Source organism: Engystomops pustulosus, chromosome 5 (assembly GCF_040894005.1).
Source record: "Engystomops pustulosus chromosome 5, aEngPut4.maternal, whole genome shotgun sequence".
Taxonomy (NCBI): domain Eukaryota; kingdom Metazoa; phylum Chordata; class Amphibia; order Anura; family Leptodactylidae; genus Engystomops; species Engystomops pustulosus.
The window spans coordinates 197,951,490-197,965,409 of record NC_092415.1 but is presented as its reverse complement, the minus strand read 5'-3'; the positions used below and the strand labels follow the sequence as shown (position 1 = coordinate 197,965,409).

At 45.6% G+C, this 13,920-nt stretch overlaps 2 protein-coding genes across 9 annotated transcripts in view; one reads left to right on the top strand and one right to left on the bottom strand.

The window, feature by feature from the left end:
• The first annotated feature begins 239 nt into the window (after positions 1-239).
• On the top strand, positions 240-11,852 carry CYP51A1 (cytochrome P450 family 51 subfamily A member 1). 2 transcript variants are annotated; one of them, XM_072154304.1, is made up of 11 exons: positions 240-335; positions 1,007-1,174; positions 2,590-2,688; positions 3,004-3,180; positions 3,351-3,477; positions 7,424-7,598; positions 8,039-8,158; positions 9,445-9,640; positions 9,717-9,812; positions 9,887-10,055; positions 11,470-11,852. In XM_072154304.1, the coding sequence occupies exons 2-11, from the start codon at positions 1,013-1,015 to the stop codon at positions 11,646-11,648; spliced, it is 1,500 nt and encodes a 499-aa protein (XP_072010405.1). In that variant the 5' UTR covers positions 240-335; positions 1,007-1,012; the 3' UTR covers positions 11,649-11,852. The 2 variants fall into 2 exon arrangements, with proteins under 2 accessions (XP_072010405.1, XP_072010404.1); XM_072154303.1 differs by lacking the exon at positions 240-335 and adding an exon at positions 369-588.
• Positions 11,853-13,328: 1,476 nt separating this feature from the next.
• Positions 13,329-13,920, bottom strand: part of AKAP9 (A-kinase anchoring protein 9) — a 142,350-nt gene continuing 141,758 nt past the window's right edge. For all 7 annotated transcript variants that reach the window (XM_072154293.1, XM_072154295.1, XM_072154294.1 and 4 more), the window contains one exon: positions 13,329-13,789. In XM_072154293.1, coding sequence (XP_072010394.1) covers positions 13,752-13,789 — 38 coding nt within the window. In that variant the 3' untranslated portion in view covers positions 13,329-13,751. The remainder of the gene's footprint in view (positions 13,790-13,920) is intronic.

The window sequence follows — 13,920 nt, the reverse complement described above, 5'->3', positions numbered from 1 at the left end:
TGCCCTTTATTCATTGCTGTAGTAACGTGTGAGGAGATGACTTGTGATGTGATATACATATAGTGCAGGTGCGGCAGTATACAGCGCTGTACACACAACGCACGTCCGCACGCGCCGCCTCACAGGCGGACACTGACGTCTAAGCTCCGCATTGACCGGCGGCTCAGCCGTGCGCCCGTGACGTCACATAGTCAGACATCAGTTCAGCCGCGGCCAGCCAATCACGGCGCAGCATTCACAAACAGCACAGAGCAGCCGGCGACTCACCGCGCCCACTGTCTAGCTTGACCCCGCCCATGTGACGCCTGGTGACCCGCATAGAGCGTTATATTTAGGTAACCCTTTCCGGGTGTCCTGCTAAATTCATGGTATTAATTAAAGTAGACCACCCTCAGCGTAATTTGTTTAATATTGAGGAATTATGGCCGGAATTGGGCGGAGACTGTGTGACAACGGACTGTCGCTAAGCCACGCCTCCTCCCTCCCCTGTCATTTTCACTGCAAAACCTGAGCGAGAGCGAGTGATCTCCCCTCTCAGTGCAGGAGCCCGGGAGCAGCATCCACACAGCGAGCACTGCAGATACCCAGGTACTGAGCTTATTACAGCCATGCACTCACTGACATGATCATCCCCTTTAAATCCAGGAATGTCTATGGATGAGCAGCCACTAATCGCTCTCATACAATCATTTTATTTTAGGATACGGTCTTACTGGACACGTCCTATACACATAATCAATGCCGTATCTTCCATTTATACCATGCACGGGCACATAGATTAGAAGCGCGTTCACACTGATCAGTTATTTTGCATGTTGTGACTGTATTTTATGATATCTGTAAAATACTCCTCTTTCCTGGTATCCTGAATGACAGTCCAACTTGGGTTATTCAATATTGCATCTTTATACGTCATTCGGGGTCAGTGGAAAGCTGGGTTATGTCACTCTCTGTGATGTGTTGGTTACATAGGGTAATTATTCGCCTTTTTGTGCTCCTGCTGCAGGTGGCCATGCTGGTGAGTCTGTGGCAGGCAGGGGGCGCCCTGCTGGAGGAGGCAGTAGGGGGCAGCTTAGCCTCCAAGGTGCTTCTGCCCTGCGCCTTCCTCCTCACCATCGCCTATCTGTCCAAGCTCGCCTTCAAGCACCTGAATACCGTGGAGGCGGACAATGTGGTGAGTGCGGCCGCATGTATCCTGTCCGGGGAAGCGCAATTCTCCAATATACCTTCTACCTCTATTCCCTCTCTGTGGTAATAACCAATAAGATTTTTTTGTTGAGAAAGAGCGCCACCTCTGTCTATGGGCCGGGACCGGTATTGCAGCTCAGTTACATTACTCTGGAGACAAGCTGCAGTTTCCAACACAGTCCACAGACAGAAGTGGCGCTGCTTGCGAAGAAAACCTTGTCTATACAGGCGGTCCTCTACTTAAGGACACCTGACCTCTGGTGACCTCTCTGGATGTTACTATAGTCCCAGACTGCAATGATCAGCTGTAAGGTGTCTGTAATGAAGCTGTATTCATAATCCTTGGTCCCATTACAGCAAAAAATGTTGAAACTCCAATTGTCACTGGTGCAAAAAAAATTGTTGTCTAGAACTACAATTATAAAATATACAGTTTCGACTTGCATACAAATTCAACTTAAGAACAAACCTATGGACCCTATCTTGTATGTAACCCGGGGACTGCCTGTAGTCATTCTGGTGGTAGAGATGGACGCAGCGTTTCCTATGTCAGGTAGGGGGAGCCGGCTGGAATATGAAGATTTCCTTAAAGGGTCTGTCCATAATTTTTTATATTTTTTAAACTTTTTTAACCTCTGAAAATAGAGAACGCAAATCCAGCTCTGCTTCTCCGCTCTCGGTTTATATGCTCAAGGGATATGATTACTTCAGCCAATCAGTGGACGCAAAGGTCACATGCGTTATAACTGCCGTTTTTAGTCATGTGACCGCTGTGCCCACTGATTGGCTGCAGAAATCATGTGCCGTATGCGTGAGACGCAAAGGCAGGTGAGTGAGATTGCCACTTTTTTTTTTATATGGTAGTTTGTAGGAATTCTAAACCTCTAATACCAGGATAAACGGCGTCTACCAAGTGTTATGTTCCGCTGGCTGCATGTTGTTCCGAAATGTACTGTTATTAATATCTTATCATGTATTAATTCTGACCATTATGCGGTTTCCAAGATGCTCCCATCTTAATCCTTATGCTAATGAGGCAGTTGGCGTGTTAGGGATATTTCTTTCTATATCGCTTCCCACTTTTCCTACTGTTGCCTCAATAAACAATCTGCTGCTTATCTGATGGTGAGGGTAGTGGTCCAGGGCTCAGGACACGTTCAGGTGCACCAACTGCCTCATTAGCATACGGATTCAAATGAGAAATTCCCATTTGAATCCGTATGCTAATGGTTAGAAATAATGCAAATATGCAGGAAATTGCAGTGTTTTTCTCTACAACTTGCTGCCGGGGGGAGGTGGTAGATGCCCTACAGAACTGTGATGGGGGACTGTGAAGGGTTAATTCCGTGTATTGAAGATGTTCTGCAGCTACATTTACTCTTTTTTTTCCTTTATTTGCAGAAGTATCCCCCTTACATCCCCTCCGTCATTCCCTTCTTGGGACACGCCATATCTTTCGGGAAGAGTCCGATTGAATTCTTAGAGAGAGCCTACGAGAAGGTGAGTGTGAGGGGCGGAGCTTGTACATTATCAGCGGAGGCGGCCATGACACGTCAATGATTAACCAGAGGACATTACTAGTACCTGATGTCACCATAAGGAGATATATATATATATATTTATTATTGTATGTATCTGAAGACCTGAAACTGAATTTTTTGCCGACATGAGGTCTTGTTTTTTGCGGCAGAGGTTGCAGTTTTTGCAGTACATACATATCAGCTTATTTTTCTAATATTTTTCCAATTCTAATCTCCGGAGGAAGGAAAGACGGCAGAGAAATCCTCCTGACGTGTCCTCCCTCTTCTCTTGCAGTACGGTCCTGTCTTCAGTTTCACCATGGTGGGCAAAACCTTCACCTACCTGGTTGGCAGCGACGCGGCCGCGTTACTCTTCAACAGCAAGAACGAGGACCTGAACGCAGAAGACGTGTACTCCCGCCTCACAACCCCCGTATTCGGGAAAGGAGTCGCCTATGATGTCCCCAACCCGGTAATGACGACTCGGGATTATTTTATCTCATGTGAATGGACAGGAGCACAATATGGCGGCGCTGGTGTCACTGCACATCCTGGCCACTAGGGGACCTGTACATGCAGCGCCGGTATATACTGTATACACTGGACATATATTTACTGATCCAATATCTATGTCTTCTATAGATCTTTTTGGAACAGAAGAAAATGTTTAAGACGGGTCTGAACATCGCACATTTCAAAACTCACGTGAGGATGATAGAAGAGGAGACCGTGGACTACTTCAAGCGCTGGGGAGATAGCGGAGTTGGAAGTAAGAAGCGGAGTTGGAAGTCATTTATAAAAATTGTCTATGGTGCCCATAACAGCCAATCAGAGCTCCGTTCTTCTTTCTTAAAATTCTTTAAAAAAGACATGAAATCTATCAGTAAGACATCTAAGGACTTGGTTACCCTGAGTTACATCCTGTATTATACCACAGAGCTGCACTCACTATTCTGCTGCTGGTGCAGTCACTGTGTACATACATGACATTACTTATCCTGTACTGATCCTGAGTTACATCCTGTATTATACCCCAGAGCTGCACTCACTATTCTGCTGCTGGTGCAGTCACTGTGTACATACATGACATTACTTATCCTGTACTGATCCTGTGTTACATCCTGTATTATACTCCAGAGCTGCACTCACTATTCTGCTGCTAGTGCAGTCACTGTATACATACATGACATTACTTATCCTGTACTGATCCTGAGTTACATCCTGTATTATACCCCAGAGCTGCACTCACTATTCTGCTGCTGGTGCAGTCACTGTGTACATACATGACATTACTTATCCTGTACTGATCCTGAGTTACATCCTGTATTATACTCCAGAGCTGCACTCACTATTCTGCTGCTGGTGCAGTCACTGTGTACATACATGACATTACTTATCCTGTACTGATCCTGGGTTACATTGTGTATTATACCCCATAGCTGCACTCACTATTCTGCTGCTGGTGCAGTCACTGTGTACATACATGACATTACTTATCCTGTACTGACCCTGAGTTACATCCTGTATTATACTTCAAAGCTGCACTCACTATTCTGCTGCTGATGCAGTCACTGTATACATACATGACATTACTTATCCTGTACTGATCCTGAGTTACATCCTGTATTATACCCCAGAGCTGCACTCACTATTCTGCTGCTGGTGCAGTCACTGTGTACATACATGACATTACTTATCCTGTACTGATCCTGTGTTACATCCTGTATTATACTCCAGAGCTGCACTCACTATTCTGCTGCTAGTGCAGTCACTGTATACATACATGACATTACTTATCCTGTACTGATCCTGAGTTACATCCTGTATTATACCCCAGAGCTGCACTCACTATTCTGCTGCTGGTGCAGTCACTGTGTACATACATGACATTACTTATCCTGTACTGATCCTGAGTTACATCCTGTATTATACCCCAGAGCTGCACTCACTATTCTGCTGCTGGTGCAGTCACTGTGTACATACATGACATTACTTATCCTGTACTGATCCTGAGTTACATCCTGTATTATACTCCAGAGCTGCACTCACTATTCTGCTGCTGGTGCAGTCACTGTGTACATACATGACATTACTTATCCTGTACTGATCCTGGGTTACATTGTGTATTATACCCCATAGCTGCACTCACTATTCTGCTGCTGGTGCAGTCACTGTGTACATACATGACATTACTTATCCTGTACTGATCCTGAGTTACATCCTGTATTATACCCCAGAGCTGCACTCACTATTCTGCTGCTGGTGCAGTCACTGTGTACATACATGACAATACTTATCCTGTACTGATCCTGAGTTACATCCTGTATTATACTCCAGAGCTGCACTCACTATTCTGCTGCTAGTGCAGTCACTGTATACATACATGACATTACTTATCCTGTACTGATCCTGAGTTACATCCTGTATTATACCCCAGAGCTGCACTCACTATTCTGCTGCTGGTGCAGTCACTGTGTACATACATGACATTACTTATCCTGTACTGATCCTGTGTTACATCCTGTATTATACTCCAGAGCTGCACTCACTATTCTGCTGCTAGTGCAGTCACTGTATACATACATGACATTACTTATCCTGTACTGATCCTGAGTTACATCCTGTATTATACCCCAGAGCTGCACTCACTATTCTGCTGCTGGTGCAGTCACTGTGTACATACATGACATTACTTATCCTGTACTGATCCTGAGTTACATCCTGTATTATACTCCAGAGCTGCACTCACTATTCTGCTGCTGGTGCAGTCACTGTGTACATACATGACATTACTTATCCTGTACTGACCCTGAGTTACATCCTGTATTATACTTCAAAGCTGCACTCACTATTCTGCTGCTGGTGCAGTCACTGTGTACATACATGACATTACTTATCCTGTACTGATCCTGTGTTACATCCTGTATTATACTCCAGAGCTGCACTCACTATTCTGCTGCTAGTGCAGTCACTGTATACATACATGACATTACTTATCCTGTACTGATCCTGAGTTACATCCTGTATTATACCCCAGAGCTGCACTCACTATTCTGCTGCTGGTGCAGTCACTGTGTACATACATGACATTACTTATCCTGTACTGATCCTGAGTTACATCCTGTATTATACCCCAGAGCTGCACTCACTATTCTGCTGCTGGTGCAGTCACTGTGTACATACATGACATTACTTATCCTGTACTGATCCTGAGTTACATCCTGTATTATACTCCAGAGCTGCACTCACTATTCTGCTGCTGGTGCAGTCACTGTGTACATACATGACATTACTTATCCTGTACTGATCCTGGGTTACATTGTGTATTATACCCCATAGCTGCACTCACTATTCTGCTGCTGGTGCAGTCACTGTGTACATACATGACATTACTTATCCTGTACTGATCCTGAGTTACATCCTGTATTATACCCCAGAGCTGCACTCACTATTCTGCTGCTGGTGCAGTCACTGTGTACATACATGACAATACTTATCCTGTACTGATCCTGAGTTACATCCTGTATTATACTCCAGAGCTGCACTCACTATTCTGCTGCTAGTGCAGTCACTGTATACATACATGACATTACTTATCCTGTACTGATCCTGAGTTACATCCTGTATTATACCCCAGAGCTGCACTCACTATTCTGCTGCTGGTGCAGTCACTGTGTACATACATGACATTACTTATCCTGTACTGATCCTGTGTTACATCCTGTATTATACTCCAGAGCTGCACTCACTATTCTGCTGCTAGTGCAGTCACTGTATACATACATGACATTACTTATCCTGTACTGATCCTGAGTTACATCCTGTATTATACCCCAGAGCTGCACTCACTATTTTGCTGCTGGTGCAGTCACTGTGTACATACATGACAATACTTATCCTGTACTGATCCTGAGTTACATCCTGTATTATACTCCAGAGCTGCACTCACTATTCTGCTGCTGGTGCAGTCACTATGTACATACATGACATTACTTATCCTGTACTAATCCTGAGTTACATCCTGTATTATACTCCAGAGCTGCACTCACTATTCTGCTGCTGGTGCAGTCACTGTGTACATACATGACATTACTTATCCTGTACTGATCCTGAGTTACATCCTGTATTATACTCCAGAGCTGCACTCACTATTCTGCTGCTGGTGCAGTCACTGTGTACATACATGACATTACTTATCCTGTACTGATCCTGAGTTACATCCTGCATTATACCCCAGAGCTGCACTCACTATTCTGCTGGTGGTGCAGTCACTGTGTACATACATGACATTACTTATCCTGTACTGATCCTGAGTTACATCCTGCATTATACCCCAGAGCTGCACTCACTATTCTGCTGCTGGAGCAGTCACTGTGTACATACATGACATTACTTATCCTGTACTGATCCTGAGTTACGTCCTGTATTATACTCCAGAGCTACACTCACTATTCTGCTGCTGGTGCAGTCACTGTGTACATACATGACATTACTTATCCTGTACTGATCCTGAGTTACATCCTGTATTATACCCCAGAGCTGCACTCACTATTCTGCTGCTGGTGCAGTCACTGTGTACATACATGACATTACTTATCCTGTACTGATCCTGAGTTACATCCTGTATTATACTCCAGAGCTGCACTCACTATTCTGCTGGTGGTGTGATTAGTGTATTCATGTGATACTATATACAATGTGCTGTTTTACTTTAGACCTGTTTGAGGCGCTGTCAGAACTAATCATCCTGACCGCCAGCCGCTGCCTGCACGGGAAGGAGATCCGCAGTATGCTAAATGAACGGGTGGCGCAGCTGTACGCAGATCTGGATGGCGGCTTCACACATGCGGCTTGGCTTCTTCCTGGGTGGCTGCCACTACCAAGTTTCAGGTACGGTTAAAATTTTACCCTATTGATCCGTGAATAGTCGGGGTCTCTGGGTTTTGAAAGCTTCTGCCTACCCTTAGGTCATTGGGGGTCCAACTCTCAAGCCCCTACCTATTAGCTCTATAAGGAGAAGCGCTTTACCTCCCCTGCCAAAGACAATGGGGCTGAGCTGCAGTACCAAGCACAACCACTTTTCTATTAATGTCACTATTCTTGGCGAGCAACAAAAAGATCACAACGCTTGTCCAAAGGCTGCGATTCCATTAAACAATTAATAAGGGTCCGCATTATCGGACCTCCACCTCTCTGTGGGATAGTCTTCAATATCATAATCCAAGAAAACCCTTTTAAGAAGCCCTGAATGGACTTCCTCTTTAGATTGTAGTTTAAGAAGTCATCTACACACTGTGACCCCTCCGTTAAAGGCAATGTCTTCTTTCCAGGCGCAGAGACAGGGCTCACCTAGAGATTAAGCAGATCTTCTACCAGGTCATCCAGAAGCGCAGACAGTCCCTGGAGCGGGAGGACGACATGCTGCAGACCCTGATCGATGCCACCTACAAGTACGTCCTGACTACATCTCACAGATTTGGATCTTTATAATGTATGACTGCTACTGTCTGGTTTAAAGAAAAGCTACGATCCGGGATCTACCTACTACAGCAAAGAAAAATATATATTTATGCAAATTAGCAGCACTGCTATACACAAGCACACACTCTGCACTGCTATATACGCACACGCTCACACTCTGCACTGCTATATACACACACGCTCACGCTCACACTCTGCACTGCTATATACACACACGCTCACGCTCACACTCTGCACTGCTATATACACACACGCTCACGCTCACACTCTGCACTGCTATATACACACACGCTCACGCTCACACTCTGCACTGCTATATACACACACGCTCACACTCACACTCTGCACTGCTATATACACACACGCTCACACTGCACTGCTATATACGCACACGCTCACACTCTGCACTGCTATATACACACACGCTCACACTCACACTCTGCACTGCTATATACACACACGCTCACACTCACACTCTGCACTGCTATATACACACACGCTCACACTCACACTCTGCACTGCTATATACGCACACGCTCACACTCTGCACTGCTATATACGCACACGCTCACACTCTGCACTGCTATATACACACACGCTCACACTCACACTCTGCACTGCTATATACACACACGCTCACACTCACACTCTGCACTGCTATATACACACACGCTCACACTCACACTCTGCACTGCTATATACGCACACGCTCACACTCACACTCTGCACTGCTATATACGCACACGCTCACACTCACACTCTGCACTGCTATATACGCACACGCTCACACTCTGCACTGCTATATACACACACGCTCACACTCACACTCTGCACTGCTATATACACACACGCTCACACTCACACTCTGCACTGCTATATACACACACGCTCACACTCACACTCTGCACTGCTATATAAACACACGCTCACACTCACACTCTGCACTGCTATATACACACACGCTCACACTCCTCTTCAACGTCTTCTCCAGCGCTCAAGATCCAATCATATTGTGGAGACCTATGCTAAGAAAACTGGGGTAGGTCATCATTAGGAGATGGGTGGGATTATACACGGGGTCTCGATTTATGACCCCCCTTCCCACCAGTTCTATCCTGGTAGTTGGTCATAAAATATCATGAACCTGGGAAACCCCTTGAAGGTTTGACACCGATCTCCTGCCTTCCTACTCAATGTCCTGTACCTAAGGCTGTGCCTATGATATCTGATGCTATTCCCCCCCTACTCCCCACAGAGACGGGACTCCCCTGAATGATGATGAGATAGCCGGGATGCTGATCGGGCTGCTCCTGGCGGGTCAGCACACGTCTTCCACCACCAGCGCCTGGATGGGCTTCTTCATGGCCAAACACAAGTCAGTGCAGGACCAATGCTTTGCGGAGCAGAAGACTGTGTGCGGAGAGGACTTCCCACCCCTCCACTACGACCAGGTGAGGGTCTCCCTGCCCCCGCACTACACTGACGCAGGATGATGCATCATGTGACTAACCTCCAATCTGTCTACAGCTTAAAGATCTGCAAGTCTTGGACCGTTGCATTAAAGAGACGCTGAGGCTGAGACCCCCGATCATGACCATGATGAGGATGGCCCGGACACCGCAGGTGGGTGCTCGGGGTGCTGCGTCCTCCGGGTGTTGTGTTCTCCTGATGGTGACTGTGATTCGTTGTTTCTTTAGAGCGTTGCGGGATACAACATCCCCCCCGGACACCAGGTGTGTGTGTCCCCTACCGTGAACCACCGCCTCCACGACACCTGGGTGCAGAACACCGAATTCAATCCCGATCGATACCTCCACGAAAATCCTGCTGCGGGGGAAAAGTTTGCCTACGTTCCTTTCGGAGCAGGTAACATTGAGTTTAATGTGTATGGGGTCCATACATGTCTGATAGGTGGAGACTCGTGTATCTCTAGAATATTTGACTCCAAATCCAGGAAGAAAAATGGCATGCGTCGCTCCCTCCCGAATTACCTAAACTGGAGACCACTTCATTCTGGAGATACATGGGGGTCCCCCTGTCCTTCATATTATCTATGGAATAATCGGTAGGCCTAAAAAATTAGTTTCGGAAAATTTATTTAAAGGGGTATTCTGATACTTTTCTGTAGGGTCCGGTCCCTTATGGACTAGAAATGATGTCACATAAACGCTCAGTCATTCACTGGCCTCAGGGATTAGGCCACTGATTGAATGTTCACATTAACAATAGAAGGGAAAAAAAAACTCCATCACTTATGGTGAACTGTGAGTCCTTTAGCTTTGACACGAGCAGTGCTGCAGTGTAAAGCATAGGAGAAGCACAGAGCTGTACAGTGGGGGGCTCCCATTATTTAAATATATCCATCAGTGGGGTTTGACACCTCTGCCAGCTGATAAAGACAGATCTAATAAGAGCAGCACCTCACGCTGTATAGCGGCTTTGCTTGGTATTGCAGTTTATTCTATTTCATTTGAATGGGACAGAACAGAAAAGAGGTCACGTGACTAATGGACGTGACATCACAGGCCTGATCGGTGGAGCGCTGTGACCATTAATCTGTAGGGGTGCTGGGATTCAGACCAATAAAAAAACACAAGAATGGAAAACCCCTTTAAAAGAAACTAGTCAGACTAACCCACACTAACTAATCTTTGAAAACTGCTATTACACAGCAGTACAACTATCCCTATATTGTTCCTCCCCATGTGTGAAAAGTTCCACAGCCCGTTCATACAGTTGACTCATCATCTATACATATCCATGTTCTTCTAGCTCAGATGCGCCTGCAGCTTCCTTATTGACAAGGGGCCTTTCTCTTCAGCTGAGAAAAATCTGCTCTGCTACATCATTTACGCTCTGGCTGTGTGACTTGCTGAAGTGAAAAGTGAATGAAGCGGGGGTCTAGAGAGACACTGGCTGTCTGTGATGGACTGAAGAGTAATCTGCTCGCCCCTCCCTCAGGAATTCTCTTCAGCGAGTCACTAAGCCAGATTCTCATTACCTGAGGGAAGGGGGAACAAGCTGGAGGTGCGGCTGAGCAGGAAGGACATGAATTTACTGGACTTTGTTGAAAGGAAAGACTATGATCTGACTTAAATGGGATAATGTGCATAGATGGTGAGTACAAACAGACTGTGGAACTTTACAGGCATGGGGAGGAACAGTATAGGGATAGTTTATTAGTTTAACTGAAAGGTTCCCTCCAAGCAGTTGCCCAATTGCAGACCTATATTGCTGAAGGGTTGACATCCCTGACCCGATTTGCTTCCCTCATTTCCAGGCCGCCATCGCTGCATCGGTGAAAACTTTGCTTACGTCCAGATTAAGACCATCTGGTCCACCATGTTGCGCCTTTACGAATTTGACCTCGTGGACGGATATTTCCCCACCATCAATTACACGACCATGATCCATACTCCCAACAACCCCATCATCAGATATAAGAGGAGGAAGCTGTGAGGAGAAGATGCTGATTTTTTTTTTTTTTACACAATTGTACATTTCTGGAGGGTCTGGGGGGTGATTCCTGCTGTACATGTTCTGTATTTTATAAAATGAATGTGAAATATTGATGTATAAATTGGGGGAGGGGAGGTCGGGGGTTTCCCTTTTGTATGTCTGGACCGGTTGTAAATAAGCCTCATTAAATAATGTGTAATTACAGTCATGTGACCCGGATCCCTTCTCTCTCTATGGGGGGAGATTCATAAGTCTCTTAAAGCAGAACTGTTCTAGTTGCTCATGGCAACCAATTACAGCTCAGCTTTCATAATCCCACAGCCGTTTATAAAATTAAAGCTGAGCTCTGATTGGTTTCCATGTTTTACCTCAAACTCGATAAATATATATCAAGTTTCTGAGGTAAAACTGGTCAAATTGCCCATGGAAACCAATCAGATGTTAATTTTATAAACAGATGTGGGAAAATTAAAGATATATTCTATACAGACACTCCTGGTTTATGGAATATTCTATCCCTTATTCCTGTCAGGAGCACATGGGTGCCTGTGGGTGCTGCGGGCTACGGACAGGCCTGTCTCAAGGTTTTAGGTCTCTGAACAAGATCAAGTTTTCTGTGGCTATGAACCACGTATCCATCTAATTATCATTCAGCTTAGAGCAGCAGCGGGATGAAGCCTGAGGCAGACGTCTCAGTCTGAAGTCTAGTGGCGGTCCTGGATCAGCACCACGCTAAGAACTGGACCGCCCCAACACATAATTATAGATCCAAAACATCCACCCCTGGTGGGCTCGAGGTACCCAAAATCCAACCCTACAATGAGAGCGGAGCCTGCAGTGAAAGGACCTGTTCACTTTAACCAATTTACACTATGGATGGAGGCAAATCTTTGGAGCAATAGTTTAGGGCTGGTCACCCCCTTTTAATAGTGGAGAACAAGATTAGAAGGTGCTGGAGTCCTAACCCTGAACCTTGTGACTAAAGATTTCCTTTAAGAAAGAAGATTTCAAAATCCATCCTGATAAACCAGGGACATTACTCATAGATCCAGGCCCCGGGACTGTGGTATCTTCTTATATTTGTTATCCATGGCCTCCTCCCTTCTAAAATCAACTTTTAAAATTATGCTAATGAGTCAGGAAAAGTATTTAGAGCGCAGAGGGGGAGACAGAACGGAGGAGCTCTGGTAACGTACCCCCCCCCCCCTCAAATCAAGCTAATTTGCATAGCCTTTCATCCTGGTGACAGAGGTCTTTAAAATTCACCATGCAAGTGAGAGGGACAGCATTCTAGTAAGGACAGGAAGGGGGGACTTCCTGTCTGCTCCGGCCGAGATTTGAAGAGGCACTCAGCTGTCAATCAAAAGAAGTAGGTGGGGCTCACTGTCAGCCTGGAGAAAACATGACTCTTCTCTTCAGAATGTGACCCATATTTACTCATTTGTATATCAGAAAAAACTGTTGTAATTAAGGCGCAGAGCCTCAGTGGCAGATAATTTGAGGTGATATGGGGGAGGAATTTTTAACCCTTTACCATCAGGTATTACCGCTGTGAGAGGTAAAATTCTGTGGACAGGCCTTCTAAGTCCTAGTGGGTGTCTAGAGTTGTTCCTGAACCCTGCAGTCTTCTCTTCAGCCTCAGGGCAGAGGTCGTATCCGCAGAAACCGCCCACATCCCAATAGTTAAAATGATGAAATTTATTTCCGTACTTTGACAAAATACCCATAAAATTCAAAACTTCTACCATTACAAAAATAGTTCTCTACATGTGATATGTTCAACCTGCAAACGTCCTGAGACGCGACAGCCGCTTTCCTCCCTCCGCGATACGTAAAAGTTCCTCGCACCCCTTTGATAAATACGTATAAGTTAATCATTTAAATTAGAAATCCACATAATGTACAGGTCGATCAACGGCTGATTACAAAAAAACAAAAAAAAATAAACACAAAAAGCTGATATACAGAGAATCCACACTGCCGCGGGTGGGGTCTGGCGTCCGATTGTTCGAGGGGCGGATGTTGGTCCCACGAGAAGCACAATACGGCTAAACAGAAGCAGCGCAACGGTACAAAAGGCAATTCAAGTATGGCAGAGCGGTATTATCTCCTTACACTGTGGTGGGCTGTGCTGCTGGACCCTGCGGAGAAGGAGAAGAAGAGGAGATATGGGTCAGGAAATGCAGAATACAGACTAAGGCTACACTTACACATCCGATCGGGGACGTATATACCCCCGCAAGCTTGTGGTCGTATATATGTCCCCCATAGG